The sequence below is a fragment of the Sorghum bicolor genome, chromosome 4, assembly GCF_000003195.3.
Source record: "Sorghum bicolor cultivar BTx623 chromosome 4, Sorghum_bicolor_NCBIv3, whole genome shotgun sequence".
NCBI lineage: Eukaryota > Viridiplantae > Streptophyta > Magnoliopsida > Poales > Poaceae > Sorghum > Sorghum bicolor.
The window spans coordinates 61816726-61837509 of NC_012873.2; the positions used below are offsets into that span (position 1 = coordinate 61816726).

At 44.9% G+C, this 20784-nt stretch overlaps 3 protein-coding genes and 1 non-coding gene across 4 annotated transcripts; 1 reads left to right on the forward strand and 3 right to left on the reverse strand.

Moving 5' to 3' along the window:
• Positions 1109–4035, forward strand: LOC8073891 (uncharacterized membrane protein At4g09580). Its single transcript, XM_002452668.2, has 4 exons — positions 1109–1578; positions 2761–3031; positions 3263–3433; positions 3524–4035. The coding sequence occupies exons 1-4, from the start codon at positions 1418–1420 to the stop codon at positions 3683–3685; spliced, it is 765 nt and encodes a 254-aa protein (XP_002452713.1). The 5' UTR covers positions 1109–1417; the 3' UTR covers positions 3686–4035.
• Positions 6076–9380, reverse strand: LOC8073892 (WEB family protein At5g16730, chloroplastic). Its single transcript, XM_002454399.2, has 3 exons — positions 9009–9380; positions 8667–8886; positions 6076–8563 (listed from the first exon to the last, which is right to left on the reverse strand). Exons 1-3 carry the CDS (start codon positions 9026–9028, stop codon positions 6512–6514), a joined length of 2292 nt encoding a protein of 763 aa, XP_002454444.1. The 5' UTR covers positions 9029–9380; the 3' UTR covers positions 6076–6511.
• TRNAM-CAU lies at positions 13293–13379 on the reverse strand. Its single transcript is given in 2 exon segments — positions 13293–13328; positions 13342–13379. It is a non-coding gene; the product is annotated as a tRNA-Met (tRNA).
• On the reverse strand, positions 14566–20260 carry LOC8073183 (ubiquitin carboxyl-terminal hydrolase 20). Its single transcript, XM_021458126.1, has 15 exons — positions 19924–20260; positions 19266–19346; positions 19104–19163; positions 18934–19011; positions 18721–18825; positions 18081–18155; positions 17917–17991; positions 17747–17821; positions 17531–17651; positions 17319–17429; positions 16910–17082; positions 16496–16831; positions 16215–16334; positions 15618–16134; positions 14566–15270 (listed from the first exon to the last, which is right to left on the reverse strand). Exons 1-15 carry the CDS (start codon positions 19972–19974, stop codon positions 15011–15013), a joined length of 2238 nt encoding a protein of 745 aa, XP_021313801.1. The 5' UTR covers positions 19975–20260; the 3' UTR covers positions 14566–15010.

Consider the following 20784-nt stretch of genomic DNA (forward strand, 5'->3'; position numbering starts at 1 on the left):
GTTAATCCATGATTGGACAATAATTACCACAACCAAACGAAAGTGCTACAGTGTCACGAAACTTTTTCGTTCAGGAACTAAACAAGGCCTAAATGGTCATCCAAATATAGCCATTGTTCATTCCGGATTTTCGCTAGCCAAATATAGAAGACGAAAATGACTTTCTAGAGTGCGCATGAGATTTAGCAAAACTGTTAGAGCATCTCCAAGAGACTAGCCAAATCATTTTCTAAAGGTATATTCGGCTATTATTGAAGGAAAAACGTCTCCAACAGACTCTGTAAATTACTCTTCAAATTTAGTAGCTCTTCATCCCACCATATTTGCTCTCTACTTTTGGATAGCATACCTCACTAGCCATCATTTTGCAGAGTATGTTGGAGTACTCTAATATTTTTTTTTGTCAAATCTATTTTAGAGGGTAGCTAAATCAGTAAATTTGGCTGGTATTTTTGGCTAATCTCTTGGAGATGCTCTTAGAAAGCAAAAAAACGATTTTTATTCAAATGGCTCTCCAAATGATGATTTAGAGAGTGAGATTTAGAATGGCTTTTGAGATGCTCTTAGACAGTAACAAGTTCATTGCCGCTTACTTAAAGTTTCTTCATGATAGCACGGGTTACATGGAAAAAACTAGATAATTTATGTTAATTAAAATTTTTCATATCTGAAGTTCCAAAGAAAGGAGGGATATAATTGTCCTTTTGCATTACTATTGTGGCTATAAAGGCAAAATGGCAGATAAGGGACGTAGAAATAAGAAATCAATGGAAATTAAGGGAATGCTTTTTTCAAATGGCAATGAAGAAAATTGTTATAATTTTTAATGACAGTGAAAGAATTATGCCTCTAGTCTAGTCTAGGCAGTAGGCACACTTTTGATTTGAATATAAAAAATAAAATTAGAAATTATGTCAAACAAGACTATAAAAAGAAAAGAAAAAAAAGAAAAACATAGAGCGGCTAGAACTGGACGAAGAACTTTAATTTCCAAAAGAAGAATTAATACTTAAAAAAAGGTTTTTAAAAATCGAGATAAATCATGACTCATCAAATCAAACAGCTATAAAACACACATAGGAAACCCAACCGTGCAAACCAACCAAATTCTGCGCCAAAAAAAAACAGCGGAGAACTGTTTGTCTAGAAATCGTAGCAAAACAAGAGGATGGAATATTCCAAAAATCTCTCCATTTCCTCAAATCGACCAGACAGGAAAGAGGAGAAGCGTAGCCGAAGTCCAATATAGACTACGGCGGTCTCCATTTTTCTTGTCCCCTCCCCTCTTCTTTTCCCCCACTCTCCCTCTCCTGTCCGTCCTCTAGCCTCCTAGCTCGTTCGCCCCCGCAAGCTCGCGACCTCGCCCAGCGGCCAAACCACGCTAGAGTTTGCCGTTGGAAGAGGGGAGGAGGACGAGATGGCGAGGGAGGACGGGTTCCCGGTGTGGGAGGCGGCGCTGCTCGCCGCCGTGGCCGCCGTCTTCGCTGCGGGGCTGGCCGGCGTCTACGTCTCCATGCCTCGCTCCGACTACAGCTTCCTCAAGCTGCCCCGCAACCTCCAGGAGCTCCAAGTCCTCACGTAATCCAACCCGCTTCGTTCGTAGTTGCTCTAATTTGGTACCCCCAAGGCCCAAGCCAAATTTCACATTTGTTTTATTTTTTTCAGAATTGTTTTGTTTTTGCTCTTTTTTTGTGATTCAAAGCTTAACAGATGGCGTAAATCCGACTTCGATCGTTCTAATTAACCCGTGATTGTCTAGCAAGACAAACAGATATACGATCTTCAAGCTGTTCTTTGTTGGGTTGCATTGGTAGATTTGGTAGTGTAGGCGTATCTTGTAGCAAAAGAAGGATCTGCTGTGCTCCTTGTCATGTTTGATATGGCCAAATTATATTATTCGGCAATACAATATAGGTAGAATGTGAATTTATAACATGGACCTTGTTTAGTTGCAAAAATTTTTATAAAATGAACATTGTACCATTTTCTTTTGTATTTGATAAATATTATTCAATCATGGACTAGCTAGGCTTAAAAAATTTGTCTTACAAAATACAGATAAACTGTATAATTAATAATTTTTTAATATATATTTAATACTCTCTGCATGAGCCACAAGATTCGATGGGACAGAAAATCTGAAAAAAGTTACAAAATTTATGAGGAACTAAACAAGGCCAAGGTTATCCAGAATCCAAGTAGGTTCATGCACTTTGCATGTGGTCCCCTTGATTCATTGAAGAAAATAATAAATTCCGTAGTTTTCGGAGTCGGTGGAGTTTCTAATCCTTTCTTTTCGATATTTGGTTTCTGACCAGCTGTAACTGTCGTATGTTTGAACCTGTTCACAGCGTGTTTTGTGATGTGTGCCTCTCTGTTCAGTTTATCACTGTTAGCTCACAAAGCACGCTGTAATCTTGTGTACACACGTGAACACATCATCCTTGTCATCATTTGTAAGTTAACAAATGCTGAAGTCGCTGATATTTGTAAGGTCAGGTCAAAACTCACCAGTAAATGTAGAGTACATGACTACAGCTTTTCTTCCTTTTTGTCAGTTCAGCAGTAAAGTTACGGTACAACTTTGTTTCATGCTGAAGGTTTTTGTTTCATGCTGAAGTTATCATCTGGTAGTGCAATTCAGTATTTGTTACGTTTGGCTTCAGAGTGCTGTCGATATGTTGCTGTAGAATTACGTATGTTTCAGTTCAAAACTTCCAATGTCTCTTAACTTTGGAAAGTGGATCGCCTGCCTTGCAGTGTCCATCTGGAGGGCTACACCAGTGATTACACCATCCAGGTGCTGGTGGGATACTGTGCCGTGTACATCTTCATGCAGACGTTCATGATCCCAGGGACCATTTTCATGTCCCTGCTTGCTGGGGCCCTCTTTGGGCAGCTCGGTGGTCTAGCCCTGGTGATCTTTGCTGCCACTGCCGGTGCTTCTTCCTGTTATTTCCTGTCCAAGCTGGTAGGGAAACCACTGGTCTTCTCGTTGTGGCCAGACAAGCTCATGTTCTTCCAAAAGCAGGTAACAGCAGGACGTGCATTGTTAGTTGACATGCTGTTATGATAATGCGCAAACATGGAATGATGTCTTCTGCTCAGTTTACTGCCGATGTGGCATGGCTACTTCGTTGATTTGATGTTCTTATATAGGAGTCTTTAGCCGCTTCATGTTTATATTAAGTCACTGCTGAATTTACAATGTCAGTGCCCACAACTGAAAAGAGTAAGTAAACAATGCTCTTTTTTTTTTCAGGTTGCAAAAAGAAGAGAGAAGCTGCTGAATTACATGCTTTTCCTGAGAGTCACCCCGACACTGCCCAATACTTTCATCAATTTTTCTTCACCTATAGTGGGTGTGCCATACCATACTTTCTTCTTGGCGACAGCCATTGGCCTCATCCCAGCAGCCTATGTGACTGTCAGGGTATTCCTTCTTCTACTGTACTCGTTCCCTCAGGTGCATTCTTCTTGTGCGCGCTAATTGGTTGTCCTAACTTTCACTTCTGATTTCTAGGCTGGAATTGCTTTGAGCGACCTGAGATCGTTGAATGACCTGTACGATCCACAGTCGATAGCAGTGCTGTTCCTGATCGGGCTTGTTTCGGTGATGCCGACATTGCTGGGCAAGAACGAGACGCCAAGCAGAGCACCAGACATGGCAGCTAGCACCAACTGATCACTTACACGCCACCCCAGTTCTCCTCTCCTGTATGTACATACAAAAGTCCAGCGTTTGGTGGTGGCTCCGAGACTGTGGATCAAGTAGAACCTGTTGCCGACCACGAAAATGGCGAGGGCCCCCAGTCTGTCTCCACTTTTGTGCTGATTTCGTTGAAGGGACCGGATATCTCTCATGAGCACCTGTCATCGTAAATCTTGCTGGCAAAACGGGCTGGGAACAGACCTCTTTCTGTTGCTGTATTTTAGCTTCACATTGTTTAGATGTAAGGTTTCACTGATTGTATGTATCTTGCACACGTTAACCAGATTCAATCAATAAAGCCGATTCAGTGATTCATTCATCAACGTTTTCTGTGCTGTCGTATACCTGTGAAATGTTTCGTCAGGTTTTTTAGTGCATCCGGTGCGTTTGCGTGTGGTCCGTGGAGATTTTGCGTTTGTTCGGACGCGATACGGGATGCAAATAAATGGCCCGTCATTCTCTATCTTGCTTTTATTTCATAATATATATGTGTGTGTGATCAGTGACCATTCGTAGCTGTTCAGAGGCGGCATTCTTTGTATCTTGACGATATAGTGCGTTGGTTGGTAACGCATACTCGTATGGTCGCCCACCTCTTTGTTGGGAGCTGGGACTTCGAAAGCCGCTGGCTGCTGACGAGGCATCCATGCGATGCGACCATGCTCCAATCCTAGCCACGAGCCAGCACAGCCAGTAGTAGCCACAGGTGTGGTGCACGGTTTATGTGTGTGTGTGCACGGTTTACACGTAGACGTGTCGGCTAGCTTAGCTGTCGTGATCGGGCCTCCTCGGTCCTCACGAATAGTATCAGCAGCATCCTTTTTTGATTTTTTTTTAGAAGAAAAACAGCGTCCCTTTTTTGATGGGATGTCAGCAGCATCCTCACCCTTACGAAGAGCCAACAGAACGCTTGGGCCTGTGAGAAGCAGGAGGAGTTCGACTCGCCCCGGCCTCCTCCACCAACTAGCCCAGTACTTTATTTTGGGCCTCCATGGGCCGAACCGAAAACACGACATGCAGCACCAGCGGGCGCGCGACGGCGCCGCCTGTTTCGGCGTTTAAAGCCATGAGCACGGCGGAGACGGGGCAGGAATCGCGGCCAGTGTGGGCACGGACGATCCCCACGCGGCGGGTGGCCGCTTTCTCCCGTGCGGGGATGCCGCTGGAACGTGCAGTGCAGCGGCCGTCCGCCCGGTGCGCGCACGGCGCAAGCCTCGCCTCCTGCACGAGCACGCTGCACGTCGGTGCGCGAGCTGTCACTCCAGGCCAGGCGGCCACCTGCCGCTTCCTTGCGGGGAAGGTGATTCTTGTCCTGGGTCGCAGTTACAGGCTACAGCATGTGACACAATCCTCGCCTCGCGTACGTATACAGTACTGATTGATGAGCAATGGGTATTCACCGGCCGCTTGGCTTGGCCTGCCCAATCCTTTACCCTCACACGTGCGTACGCAATCCTCCTTCGCTTCACGGCTTTCTCGTTCATGGTAGTAGCCAGTAATACCTGTCTCTGTCCAATGCTGATTCTCTGCCCATGTGCGTAATGTCCCTGCACCTTGCTCTGTCTCGGTAGATTCAGCTGGAAGAACGTGATAACCCCCGGGATTTCAGGACTGTCCCAAAATTCACATGTCATATCATATCTCAGTATTCTATGCAAGCGGATAGCAGGGCACGGAACGGAAGTGATCGAGGCATTTTGACAGTGGCACATACTATCTGCAGATTGTGTGGGCAAATGCAGTGTTTTCTTCCCGACATTGTCCAGAGGGAGAGTGGTCCTGGCATCATGGGTAATAATGTCGTCGCAACACACGTCGTGGGTAATGGGGACTCTAGTTAGGGTCGGAGTGTTTTCTTAAGACGCTGTGCTCGGCAAGAACGCAAATCTGAGTGAGACATGCCACGCGTAAGCTCTGAGCTTTGAACCCTACAACAACTGCTGCTTGATTCCGTGCACAGCTGTCAGACACTGCCATGTTTCCACTGAAAATAGAGGCCCCGCCTGCACATGTCTTCCACCCTCTCTCAGCCGTGTCGATCGTCCGTGCCTCTGCGATGCGGTTTAGGGAAGGTCAGACAACTAGCGCATGGCCAAAGAAACTGGAGTTCTTCGATGCGCAGCACAGACCAACTGGAGTTCATCATAAGCCAGCCAGCCAGCAGTGCGGTTCAGGACAGAAAACTTGCTGCCAAGAAACCCCAAACGTCCAAACGGCATATGAATTTCATTGCCGTGTGCATGCAGACATGTGAGGCGCAGGACTGTCATTTATGCGTATGCAGTGATGCCGGATTGCCGCCGGACTGCAGGTTGTACTGACCTTCCATTCAGGAGGTCGGAGAGATACGCAGACACAATAAATAGCTCAAGTACATTGACATGCACTGTTCACAGACCTTCACACTGGACTCAACTCAAGTCATCAAGACAGAGGAAGTGCAGCTCCATCTTGGTTCTCTGCTACAAATATTTTACACTCACAAATGCTGTGAAGTATATACGGGAACAAATGAATCGAAATCCCAATTCCCTTTACATTAACATTACCCCAGCAGGCGAAGAAATACATGGACTAGAGTATCAATGCTCCTCAAAACATGCACAATATAAGAAATTAAACAGAAAAAGGGAAGCAAATACATCACCCTTCTGTTCTCTTCTGAAACTTCTTATACTATTATCTTTACGGCGAACCCTGCAGTTCTGCTGAACCAAAGTGAAGGTGAAGCTAGAGAAATAGTCATCCATGGCATACATCGATATACTTTTTTTTTTCTTTGAGATGGTTCGATTTATTCTAATGCTGGCTTTTCTTCTTCAACAAACCACCAAATTTCTTCATGAGAGGCTTCTTCGGTTGCTGCTGCTTGATTGCCAGCTTCGTGTTGTTGTTCGTCCTGTTGTCTATGGACAGCCTGTGGCCGTCAGAGGCAGCGTCTCCCTTGTTGGACTCCAGATCAAATTCTGATTCACCATCTTTCTCTTTCTCTGTAGATAGATCGTAGTCAGTGACCTTGCTGTTCTCCCACATCTTTGTAGAGATCACTACATGATCATCATCCTTCGTATTTCCCTTGTCATTCTCATCTTTTGGACCTGTTCCATTTAGCACTTTAGCATTGCCAAGCACGGAAGATAGCTCCTTCAGCTTCTCTGAAGCATTCGACTCTTTGACCTGTAGCTCATCATTCTCCTGTTTTATGTTCTGCAATTCATTCTCTTTGTCTAGCAGCTTTTCTTTCCAGCTCAAAGCTTCAGCTTTGGCTTCATCCTTGGCTCTGTTTGCTTCCTCTACCTGAGCTTCCAGCTCCTTCAGCTTCTCCTCCAGCTCAGCATTTCTATTTTCGCAGTCTTGCACCTTCTCTACCACCTTATCCATCTCAACCCTCATTGTACCTATTTCTTCTTCTGACTTTTTGATGGAGCTCACAAAGCTGACCTCTTTGGATTGCCACTCCTCAGATGTATTCTTCGCCTCTGCCTCCATTCGCTCCACCGTCTTCTTCAAGCAGACTCTCTCATAGTTTGCTTCATCAAGCATCACTTCATAGTTCTCCTGGGTGTTCTTGAGATTCATGTTGAGCTCCTCGATTTGTGCTTTGGCACGCTCAATCTCTTCTTGTTTGTTCAGATACCTCTCCCGTGCCTCTCTTGCCTCACCGGACATTTCATGCAACGCTGAGGCTAGATCTTCCATGGCCTTCTTAACTTTCTCATACTCATCTTTGCTAGTTTCTAGTTCCTTAGCCAGCCTCTCTTTCTCTTCACATATTGACTCAATTTGTGAACTTGCATTGTTCTCATTGTTAATAGCATCCATCTTCTCTTCTTCCAGTGCTTGGAGCTTTGACTGAAGCTCATTGATCTCTTCCCTCAGTTCAAACGCCTCTTTCTCAGCAACATCAAGACGCTCATTAGATGCAATAATATCTTCATTCTGCCTAGCTACCTCATCTTCCAAGGCCTGCAACTTGTTCTGAAGGTCAGAAAGTTCAGACTCTTTCTCTGAAAGCAAGGTGCTTGCTGCATCCAATTCTTTCATCACTGAGTTCAAGGAATCAACCTTCAACATGTAAGACTGGTTGGCTGCCTCCAATTTAATTTCCAGAATTTCAGCCTTTTGCTTCCATTCATCAGCTAGCTCCTCTGCCTCTGCTCTGGCCTTCATAGCATTGGCAGCATCAACTCTCAGCCCTTCGATCACATCCCCCAATTCAGCTACCTTCTCTTCAGCATCCTTTGCCTTCTGGAGCTCACTCTTCAGTGCAGAGACCTCCGCCTCGAGCCTCATGATTTGCTCAGCGCCTTCTCTCTCTTTGCTATCCAGCTCAGTGTCAAGCAATTCTTTCAGGCGAGCAACCTCTGTGTTGAGAACGTCCACCTTATGAGCATTCACTTCATTGAGCCGGATAGCATCATCCACCTGATTGAGCGCCAAGTTCTTGGCATCGATCGCATCAGCCAGCTCATACCTAGCCTTCTCGAGCTGCTCCACTGTGGACCGCAGGGCGGCAGCATCTGACTCCTGCTGGCTCCGCATGCTCTCCAGCTTCCTCTGCAGCTCCTCCTCCTTCCTCTGCATGGACTCGATGCTCGTCTGCTCCAGCTCGACCGCGCGGAACATCTCGGTCTCGGAGGCCTCCTCCGCCTTCTTCCGCGCTGCGAGCGCGACCAGCAGGTTCGCATTGGCCTCGTCGGCCAGCCGCTTGGCATCCTCCAGCTCTTCAAGGACTTGGCCCTTCTCCTTCTCCTTCTCCACCAGCTGCTCCTTTGCCCTCTTCAGCTCCTCCTGAACCGCGGCGAGCTGCGCCTGCAGTTCGTGAGACTGCTTCACGGCGCTGCTTTGCTTCTGCAGCCATTCCAACGGAATCAGTCACAGCCCAAGGGACACCCCAAACGAGACCACGCAAGATCAAGCGACACACTGATGACGAATCAAAAGAGACCCGTACCTCTGCAGGCGGCGTGCTGAGGCGGGCGAAGACCTTGGGCGTGCGGCGGTCGCCAGACGGCGGCTTGTCCGCCGAACCAGGGGACCTATCTGCGGCGCGCGGCGCCTGCGGCGGAGTGCCATTGGCCGGCTTGGCGGGGCCCGGCTTGCTCGGCCTGCCGCCCCCACCCTTGGGCGTCGGCGGCGTGGTCTTGCCGCTCTTGCTCTCTGCCGCCGCAGATCTGCGTTGCAAGAACCAAATTTTTTTTTCTCAGATCAAGAATCGAACCGCACAACCTACCAGGATCTGCAGCCGGAAAAAAGAAAAGAACTGTCGCGCAGAGCCAGAGAGATCGATGCTTACTTCGGTCTGGCTCCCAGCATTGCTCCGGCTGTCGCAGGCGGTCTCTGCAGCTCCGAACCGGGACGGTGGGTGGTGGCCTCAGCACAGGGTAGAGATTGGGAGGGAGGGAAGAAGCAGTCGGTGTGTCGGTGTTGGTCGCTGTGAGCAACAGCAGAGCACAGCGCAGCCGTGGTGGTAGCTAGGGGAGAGGGGAGGAATAGAATCTGATCACCAGCATTTGCGTCATGAACAGCTAAGCTCAGTGTATGTATGTGTGATTCGTATACGGATCTCACATCATTAGGCTGGAGGCTGGAGAGAGAGAGAGAGAGAGAGAGAGAGAGAGAGAGGAGAGAGTGAGACAGTGATTGAGAGGTGAATGAACAATGAAGTGTATAAAGCCAAGAGAAAGGCAGGGCTTGGAGCCTGTTTAAAAGCTCTAAACTAATAGTGGTAAATAGTGAGCACGCTTTGCTTGAGCCTGCAGCTGTTGCCCCCTCTAACCACCGAGCAAGCAGACAGAGGGTGGTGACCGTGGAAAAAGACGTCACCTGCTTGCTTCTTTTCCACTCTTTTTCTTTCTCCGTCACCCCCTCCTCCAGCTCTGGGGTGCTCGCTTTTACAGAGTTGTACGCCGGTGTCTCTTGTGAACAGCGCAGCGGCGAGTGAAAAAGGCCAAAAGCGCCAGGTTCCAGGTGATTTTTTCACAAGAAAACCCTCAAACATTTCGCCACTTCCCAGAGAGTCTCTGGTAACCAAGTTTTTAGGTCCAGCTGCACGGTGAATTCAAAAGGAGTTTCGAACAACAGTAAAGAAGATTCAATTATGCATGCATTTTTTTTAAAAAAAACGAGGCTTTATACCAGAATTCCACGGAAAATCATAACAGGTGCTGGATTTGACTGAAGATTGAATTGGAGAGGCAAGGAGATGTTTTTTTTTATTATATCAGAGAGTATGTCTACACGAGAATAAAAAATAGAACGAGTTGTGATAGATAGAGATGATATATGAGATAGGTGGTAAATGATTAGAGAATAATTTTATTTATACAAACTATTAATTGAGATATAGTTACAATTTTTATAAATAATATATGTATTAATTACTGAATATGAAAATTATTCTATAATTCTACGGTTTGGACTGTCCTTAGCCCTGAACATGGCCACATAAACACGGTCGTTTCCATCTGGGCAACAACGTGCTCCGGCCATAACATGCGCCGACGCCGTCCATCTCTGTCTCCGGAGAACCCAGCTGTGCACACCAGACGAGCCGGAATTCCTGGCTAATTGCTGATTATAGTGCCGTTAGTACATTAGTTGATTTGAGATCCTGGAAGTGCAATAAGGGGTTGTTTTGTTGTGGTCGTCTTATTTGATAATTAATACTCAATCGTGGTATAATTAGTCTTAAAAGATTTGTATTTCAAATTACTCTTCAACTGTATTTTTAGTTTTATAAATAATCTATATTCAATACTCTATGCATGTGTCCAAATATTCCATGTGACGCGCAGTAAACTTTAATAAGGCAAACCAAACGGGTCTTACTGGCCTTGTTTAGTTCCAAATTTTTTTGTAAAATAAACACTGTAACACTTTCATTTGTATTTGACAAATATTATTCAATCATTTACTAACTAGGTTCAAAATATTTGTCTCACAAATTATAATTAAATTATGCAATTAGTTTTTACTTTTATCTATATTTAATATTTCATACATGTGTCGCAAGATTTAATGTAACAAAAATATTAAATAAAAATTGTAAAAAAAATTGAACTAAACAAGGCCGAAGAACGTGCACGGTGATCTGGCATCGGAATCCGGAGGTAAAACCGTACTAGGCCGTATCCTATTCCTGTCGCGGTGAGAGGAGAGTACGGTGCCGGCGTGCCGCACGCAGCACGCACCACGCAGTGATGCTGTCCAGGAGACCGGAAACCCAAGTGGTCAAGAGAACAGTACAAGGACATGCGAGTCAATGCCGTCCTGGAACTCCGTTAATTACTCTAGGGGACTATTGCGCCGACAGGGAAAAATGGTAGAATTCGTGGCCACCGTGCACGCACTAGCACTAGAAGCCTACTGGAACAGCATCAGAGAAAAATAATAGCCCTACGCCCCTACGAAAGAGCATACTGCTGCTCCATTATGGGGTTTTTTATTTTTATAGGACGGTACTAATCGATTATATAATGAGTGGAAGAAAAGGCTTGTGTATCTTTTGAATGCCTGAATGGTAGGAGTATTGACTACTACTCACCGACAGCTATCCATATTTTTTACTGTGTATATGTAGATCAGAATAATGAATTCTGCCATGTTTTTCATGTGTGATCTATTTGGGGAAAATGATAAATTCTGCACTAATTTGATTAGACATGGTTCATGTTTTTATGATTATTTTCATAGACTGAGAGCTCATGCTGCCATATCCCACCAGATAATAAAAGGTATGAAAATGGTTACTTAAAATTCTCTAATGTACAATTTTTAATGGGCTATTGTGTCATTTACTTTATTTTTGTTTTTCTAGATACATACTATGACACATGCAGTATATCTATATGCATAATAAAAACTATAGGCCTACTTGGTTACAAGCTAATCTTTGCCAAACTAAAAAATGGATAAGTTCAAATGATTTAACACGCAATTAGTTTGGTGCCATTTGGACAAAAAAAATTTGGCAAGGCAACATTTTTCTATCTTTTGGTAGCAAACCAAATACCAATCTTCATTACCTACCAAAATATAAACTTATCCTTGTATATTTTTTTAGAATTACACGGTATAACGCAGACGTTCAAACACCCACATACACTCGGTGTATTCATATATTTGGCTTGCTCTAAAATTAGCTTGGCAAGAATTGGCTTGCAACCAAATGGACCTTGTATATACTTAAAAACCCAAACTGAGCTATAATTTAGAAGCGAAGTAGCGAACAGAAGATTTCTTTTTATAACAGCAATTTCTTTCGTGCACGACTGGTGGAAAAGAGAATGGCCTGAAGGCTGAAGCAGCAAATAATAATAATTTCTTACGAAAATATCCCCTGACGCAGTTGAATCCCAACTGCCATTTCACTATCGTAGATAGATTGTCGCGGAGCTAATGGGCTCCTGAATCGTCGTGGCTTTTGTCGATGCGCCGGTGTAGATGAGACGTCACTGTACGCGCAAATTCCTTTCACCGACGCGTGGGGAAAAACTAAGAAAAAGATGGCAGCGCAGCACACTACAGAAAAAGCGGCGAGAAGAGACGATACTTGCTTTCATCTTTGCCTCTGAAAAATACAGTATATTATGCTACAAAAACGCGCCCCCGTCAGCTCTACGACAAACAGATAAAGCAAGCGGAGAAACCTAAGTGCATGGACAAAAAATACACGCGCCTTAATACAAACAACCTACTCCTCGTCGAGTCATCATATCAGAGAGCCAAAATTAAGAACGCTGATTACAGAGGTGGGCCCTACTCGCGCATACTATACTCGTCCACGGATCAACATGATCCACGCCACGAATGGGCATCCGTCCGCCGCAACCTTTTTTTTTAACAAAAAAACAAACAAACACTGCCTTGTCCTCGAAAATTAAAAAAAATAAAAGATACAAAAAAAAACACACCCTCAGATCTCGACCCAAATAGTCTCGGGCACCGGCAGGATACTTTTTTTGTGTTTTTTCTCCCGGAAAATGAACTGGATCTTAGTTGGCATGGAAAGGCACGGCCAGGGGCCAGTGGCCATGAGGAATGATTTGTTGTTGCTACAGCCCCGGACACGACGATTGATGCCACTGACCGATCAAAACAGCGCGATCTTCTCCCACCGGCACCGGCACCGTCGCGCCGGGCAGTGCAGTCCCCACATCGGCCGGTGATCACCACCCTCACCCTGCCTATGTGTGTGCTATGGTCGTATGGACTACAGAGGCTAGAACCCAATCAGAACACTGCTGCCTGCAATGGTTGCCATGGTGTGTGCCGGGGTCGGGTCATGACGATCCGCCTCGTTCGTTTGGGGGAGCCCTGGCTAGGCTAGCGACCGTCCACGATTGCCTCGACATGATGCGTAATCTGGTGCGTGCTGAGTCTGACTGCTGAGTGAGTCCGGTATCCTGTGCCTCGTTGCTACAGAGTCAGTGCGTGCTGCGTCCGGCGGCCCTCCTCCGTTGGTAGTGTAGGCGTAGGGATGGGATGGGAAGTAGGCTAGTGGTGCTGACGCAGGACGAGAGCGTGCAGTGCAGCGTGGTTTCGTGGATGCCCGCGGAGAAAAAGGAAAAGGAAAAAATGGGGTGAGAGAGGTTCGAACTCTCGACCTCAGGATAACTCAGATTAGCTATGAGACCTACGCGCTAGCCAACTGCGCCACCACCCCTTTGATGCATTGCGAACCCATTTCTCTTTACTTACTCGGGTAAACCATTTCCCAGCATTCGAGTGCTACAGCTGCCGGCTGCCGCACAAGCGGTCAGCGCCACTGCTTTAGCAAAACCCACCGAAAAGCTAACAAACATGGCCAGACAATACGGCCCGCTTGGTTGCTCCCATATGGGTCAGCCTGGCTGCTTAGATGTCTGTATGTCGACTTTGAGTCAGAAGAATGAGCTCACTCAACAATCTTCCATTGGTCTGGCTCCGTAGAAACGAGATTGAAATTCGCTTCTGGCAGTTCAGATTGGCGTGACGCAACTTGATTGCTTTTGACGTATGCTTCGTCTCTAAATGGGTTAGGTCAAGTAACCCATGCAACCAAGCAAAGAGGTTTTACATTGTCTCAGTCTAGCGAGTGGATGCTCTGCAGGCAGATGCCAAACAAGCCCCACCTGGATCGTCTCTTTGAACTTTTAAGCATGAAGCCGGTCTTCAACGAGTCAATCCATTTGCCAGACTTGATAGCATCTTCAAAACGTTGAAGCGATCAACGTGCATCTATCATTTTTTCAACAAAACAGGACTGCAGGAGATGTCCAATACCTCAGGACTGGCAAATAAAAAAGAAACATATCTATGCTTTCATCTATTCATGTCACCGAGCATATCAGCACCGCTTGGTCTTCTTTGTTAAGATCCCTCATTAATCACCTGTGTTGCTCTTCAGGTCTTCGCCTCGCCCCGTGGTGGCGCTTGTGTCAGGGGACTGAGCAGTGAGCACGCGTTGCATCCTCCTGTCTCCGGCACTCCTACCTAAAACTCCCTGCTTGCTTCCCCGTGTTCTGGCTCACTGGCTAAAGCCCTCGGCACGCCACGCGGCTGAGCAGCACCATGGACTTGCCGTAGAGCGTCAATCTCACCAGGACCCTCGTCGTGGCAAATGCCACCAGGAAGTGATCTTGGTAGAGGCTGATTGGCTGAAGCTCTTCTTCAGGAGCCAAATGATGGATCCCTCTTCGTCTTTTTCTCGGCAGAGGTTTCTGTTCTGTCCAAACGCCATGACGCGGTTCTGCTATGCCATTGTCAACTCTGGCTGCCAATTGACATACCATGAGTTATCGAGCGAGACCTCTAGACGAGCGGTAGCAAGCTGTAACCCACAGGGAAAACACAGCGGTGAAGACGGCAGATGTTTGGAATGCAGGAATCTTTTCTAAACACTGTTTTTCCTGAGAAATTCCATATAAGAAAATTGTCTGTTTTGTTACAGCACTGATATTTTTCACTAGCTATGATACAGGATAAGCTCTGTCCTGTCCTAGTAGTGCTACCTACTACACAAAACGGGCAGTTGTTACAGGTGCCAATCACATAACATAGCCACATAGGCATGTGACAAAACATCAGGATGCAGAAATATTAAAAGATTGATTAACTAATAACTCTGAAACTCTCATATACCCTGCAAGGCGGCAACCAATCTAGCCAGCCATGAAGACTATGACAGCAAAATTAGATTAGGGGGCAGCTGATGACCGCAGGGATGCTAAACCAAGATATACAGAGAAAGAGTAGCAAAAGAAAAAAGAAAGGATATACAGTAGTACAAGATTTTGGCATCCAACTTAGTAATACCTAGTACTGAAGAACCACCTTTCTTTTCTTTTTGTCCAGAGGGTCACTTGCAGGGCATCTGCGAGACTCGTGCTTTGCATTTTGCTGTTTTATGCACTCCATTAGATCTTTTCTTCGTGTGGATGTCATGCCCCTCATCAAATGTAATGCATTCTGATCAATACACGGACCCTTCACAGCTTTAGATGCAGATGCAGCCTTAGCTTTCTTCACCTTCGGTTGCAATTTCATGTTTGGATGTAAAGTCTCCACTTCCTCATCTATAAATGAGACAAGGAGAAACATGAGCCCTTAAAAAAGTGAATGAACAGCGTTTTACAACATGTAACATTTAACTGCGTTGAGAAACAATTAAATAGATCCAAGATAATTAGCACGACAGTGCAAGTCTGATGTTTAGATCTGAAAGGGTGAGGTGATTAGAATCACATTGAAGGATTAGGCCAGTAATCAATCACATAGTAGTAGTGTTGTCAACTGCACTATAAATTGAGTGGGAATTCATATTGAATAAATTGAGTGGGAAGTTATATCAAGGAAAATAAGATAGATGCATTACAAAAATAAAACCAGAAACTCATAACTATAGTTAAAAATGCATACTTACCAAAGTCCTCAAACTCAAACACGCTAGACTCATTATCAGAGGACAGTGCCAGTCGTTTGGAGCACCGTGGAGTAGAGGGCTTATCCAGATTGGTAGTTTCTAGACTGCGGAGACATCTAGCCGCATCATTTTGGAGAGAAGCCCTGGATGGCTTATTTTCATCTATTTTATTATTGCTGTTGGAAGCACCAAGTGGACTTCTCTTAGATGGTTTCTCAGGAAGGAATGGTGTTTTGTACCGACTCATTTCATCTTTCTCTGTCTCCTCTAATTGGCTGGCTTCATTTTTCTCCAACTTGTCACCAGAACTACTGCTACTGCCTCCTCCAGAAGAATTTGAACAGTTTGCATCTATATTTTCCAAAACTGACACAGGAGATGTGCCACGGGTATTCTCAACTTGTAGGGCATCCTTGCCTTCTAACAAACTCGAGAACCATGGAAATTTGCCCTGCCTAACATAGAATAGAATATATGCTTCTTGGTTTAGTGCACTTGAATCAGTAATAGAATCAACCTGCAAAATGTCTTGCCTATTACAATGGTGAAAAGGTTCATATCATCAAAAGCATAGCAACTGTGGCTGGTGGCACATACATTTGAGTCATTCATCAAGTACCATGTGCTTGGTGAAGAACGAATGGCACAGACATAATGGCCATAGTTGGGTAATCCAGAATGCTCAACAACACCATAAAGATCATATTTCAGCTCCCCCTGCATGTGGAAGTATAATAGAACATTAATATCTACCTAAGTGGAAATAATTCTGTTTGTGTAGAGGGACTAGAATCCAAATCCTCAGTCTAGATATTCCTATAGCACAGCAGCATGTCTTCCAAACATTCATCAAGTAACTTACTATAGGGAAAACTCACCGCAGCATCTGGGTTGCTGTAGAACGGCTTCAAATCAACCTCCAGAGGGTACACCACATGTTTGTCAATCTTCTCAACGGAATTGTCAAGGGTTGTAAAACGCTTGAGATGAAATGCAATAACATCCGGTGCTCTATGAAGTGTAAGCTGCTTGTTCTTACAAACTTGAGCATTGCAACTTTCACAAGTGAGCTTGTTTTCAGAGTCCCCAATATGCTCTACCTTGGTAAAAGATTGCAAAGCATCTACCAGGTGATCGACCTGATCAATCTCCAAGCTTAGATCCAGGAAGGGCTCAAATGTCTCTGAGCTGTGACCACACTCGCAGCAAGATAACTATAGATATAAAGAGTAGCATTAGTTGCGATGCTAGTACCAAGAGAACAAATAGGCGATGAAGAAACTAAATATTACATGGCTTCTTAGTTGTCCTCCAAAAATCTCCTTAACTATACTTTCTTCGTCAAAGGATGAGTCCTTGCCCTTTGACTTGGGATCAAGAGTACACTTATGCAAGTTATCAAGCAAGCAACGTAGGAATTCGTGTGCATCTTCTTGCTGTCCTGGTCTAAAATCCGAAGATAACTCTAGAAAATATTGTTAAGAAATCTCATATCACATAACTTCACATGGAAGGACTATAGCAAGCTGGCAACAATTGAAAGGATGCAGTAACGCAATACTTAAGAAGAGAAATAAGGTGAACTGAATGCTGAAAGGAAATGGAAGGACATGAACTAACAGGAAAAAAACATATATGCAAACAGCAGTTGTAGTAGGGAAAATTGAACAGACTCAGCAAAAGTTCAAGAGGAAAGGATACTTCTTAAACTATCTCTGAACTTTGTTGGCGCTATAACAGATCCAGACCTTCGAATTGATTCATCAGCATGTTCTTTAAGGGCACAGAAAGAACAGAACCCATCCTTATTATCTGCAGGTTAACAGCAGTTCAGAACATCCAAACTAAATTAAAACAGAATGTATAAAAAAACATATTTCAAACAATAATTAGTTGTATGAAATTATCCATACATGAGCATGGAGTGAAATGATCAGTTGAGTGAAGCTTGCGAAAAAGCGGTACAGTGTGAGTGATACACTGAAGAGTTGCATTTAGGAAGCATGTGTTCCCCATATTGCTAAGACCAGCTCCCTGCATATGGGAAAATTTTGCAACACAATAAAATTGTGACAAGTCCTTAAGGATGTTTATAAAGTATAGAACTTAGCACAGAAGATATTACATACCACAGATTTAGGTTGCCTTCTATAAGAAACGGACAAAGGAATATGCATATCTTCAGCATCACAAGTTTCACCAATCTATTGAACAAAGCCCAGCAATACAAATGACTTGATGTAAGGATGAAACAATAAAAATGCCAGAAAAGATGTGATTAAGACAATAAAAGGCTTACATTAGAGTTCCATTGCTTGCTGTTAAGGGGCAACACTTGCTGATTATCTTGGGCACCCCATATGTCTATTTCATCCTACAGCAGCACTCAAAAATAATGTTAAGGGACTTTTCAGAGGGCTAAGGTAGCATTAAATATCATAAGGGTGTGCTGAGGAGGCTTACAAATGAATCAGGCTGCTCTGTGGCAAGGGGCTCTGGCTGCTCACTTGTTCCTCCATGTGGCACATCAACTCCATCCTACAATATAGGAATAAGTTAAAAGTTAAAACCCAAAAGGACAAGGATCTTCTAGGCACAGAATTCTGTGTTAATGTTATATACAACAACAATGTCTTTCATGTCCCAAGCTAATCAGAGGCAATATAGATATGAAAGTCAACAAAAGCCATACAAAAGTGGGTAGACAGGGAAGAAAGAAAATGATATAGGTAGAAACAACAATAGTACCGGACACTAATGTCATAGGACAAGGTTCAACCACATGGATTACTATAGGAATGCCATGCATGTAATTATAATTGCAGATCAGCTGCATGTATCATGAACTGTACATAGTCATTTAAGTTTCAAATTTATGCAGAGTTCTACATCATTATTCCACTATTAATCTCTCAAAGAAAACCTTAATTTAGCTTAGCCGGCAACCTTAATTAGTTAGTTGAATGCTTCGTACTAGTGGCTGTGTGAGGATTGTGCACCCTTTTCATTTTTATAAAACTATAAGAGAACATAACAGGTATATATATATGAAGTTCCTGAGATGATTTTGCAGATAAAAAGTGGCAGGCTGAATGCTTTGTACCATTGATTGTTCCATTTCCATGACATCTTGCACCAAACTGACTTCCTTATTAATTGAATGTGGTGAACATGAATTGTCTTCCCTGTACGATGTACCAGATATGCCCTGAACAACAATCCATGAACCAGTAAGGAAATATTACTATCAGAAGAGCCCAGACAAATTCACTAGAGACATAAATTTTTAAAATAAGGGTTGGTGGAAAGGACACACCTCAGATTGAGGTTGCTTGCTTCCAAGGGGAGTAGATGCAGTTATGGTGTGTTCATCCGCCATTGAGTTCAAGCCACTCTATATCAGAGAACAGGTATACCCAAATGATTAGTTGATTACAAACTACAAATTATCAAAACATCACATAAATCTTAAGATAAAAGGCTCACAGTGTGGTTATTTTCATTAGCAGCAGGAGCACAAACCCCATCCCACGAATTCGAGTAGCTCTGTAAGCATAAGCAGGGAAAACATACAGACAAGTTATGACTTAAGCATAATAACAAATTCACACTGCCAATTCTGGATAGAAGCATGGGTTTTGGGCTTACAACAGTGCGAAGTGGCTGGCACATCGAGAAAAATGGCTGATGCTGCTTAGTATTCTGATCCCCATTTTCAGCAGCACCACCCTAACAGAAGTGATGATGTTAATATATTTTCACCATGGTACAAAAATTACAGCTATTAATTTCTACGATACCCATTCCCCGCTCACAGCAAATCGTGCAAAGCAGATGGTTCCGAACGAACACAGATCAGAACTACGACCATTCTAATTTTGTTTTGACATGGGTTGACCGTTGCATTTAATAGAAACGATTTGAACAAAGAAAACGACAACCGCACCACTGCCCCTTTCTGTATTAGAGGTTTTAGTAGCGATCACTCCTGGCAACAGCTGAGGCGCCGGTCCCGAATTATTGGGTTGGGGATATCCAACCGCAGCATCTCCTCAGGGCCCGAATTAACGAGATCCGAGCTAAAACCGCCGCAATAACCCAGACGGAGAACGCAATAAAGACGCCAAAGCCCTGGCGCAAGCATCACACTGCAAGCCAATCGCCCCCGGAAAAACCACACCCTTAGTCGATAAAGCCTGAGGCTCCAAGCCTCCAAGCCCAAGCGTACCTCGCAAGCTTCCGCCTCCAGCGGGACCTGGAACTCGGAGAGTCCAAACCAACCCAAGCAAAAGGCAACGAATCTTACCGGAACGGAGTCGGGCGGGCTCTGCCCCGCGGCGCCGTCCTGCTCCGCCATGGAGAGGGAGGCGGGCGCCGAGTAGGGTTTCGCGCCCACGGAGTAGGTGGCCGGCCGGTTGGTGCGGGCGGGGAGTCCTGGCCTCCAGGGATTCCGGGAGAGAGGAAGGTTGGTTTGGTTGGGGGGGATTGGCGAGGCTAGTCGAGGCAGCAGAGAAGCAAAATGGAAGGCGATTTGTTGGTTGGGCGGAGGCAGAAGGCGAGGGAAATTTTTTGGGGACGACGGAAAATTTCGGGTTTGAAACGGAGGCGGGCGCGGCGCGTTTTGGTTAAAAATGGTGAGTGATGACGCTGCTTCGGCGCGGCGGAGGGAGATGTGTTGTGTTGTGTTGTATGTATGTATTGTGTCGACCGTCGATTAGGAAAATGATGAGATGAGACGAAGGCGGCAACAAAGCGTAGTGGATTTCGCGTTTCCCGCTCGCGGTGCGTGGGGTCGTGGTTTGTGGCAACTGGGGGCTACTGGCAGCGCGGGATTTTTTCTGCCACGGGCGCGCAATGGCGGCGCTGCCCGCGTGGAACGGATTTGTGAGTCAAAGTCAGACCCCTGCTGCCCCGGTGGTGTGTGGACTGTGGACGGTGGACGTGACCTCGTGACCCGCCATGCGTTTTGTTGTTCCCTGATTTCCGTTTCTAGGCCTCGTTTAGATCCGAAAACTTCAGTTTTCGGAACTGTAGCACTTTTATTTCTTTGTAGTAAATATTGTCCAATCATAGACTAACTAGAGTCAAAAGATTCGTCTCGTGATTTACAGTCAAAAAAGTTTTCAAGATTCACTGTCACATCGAATTTTTCGGCACATGTATAAAG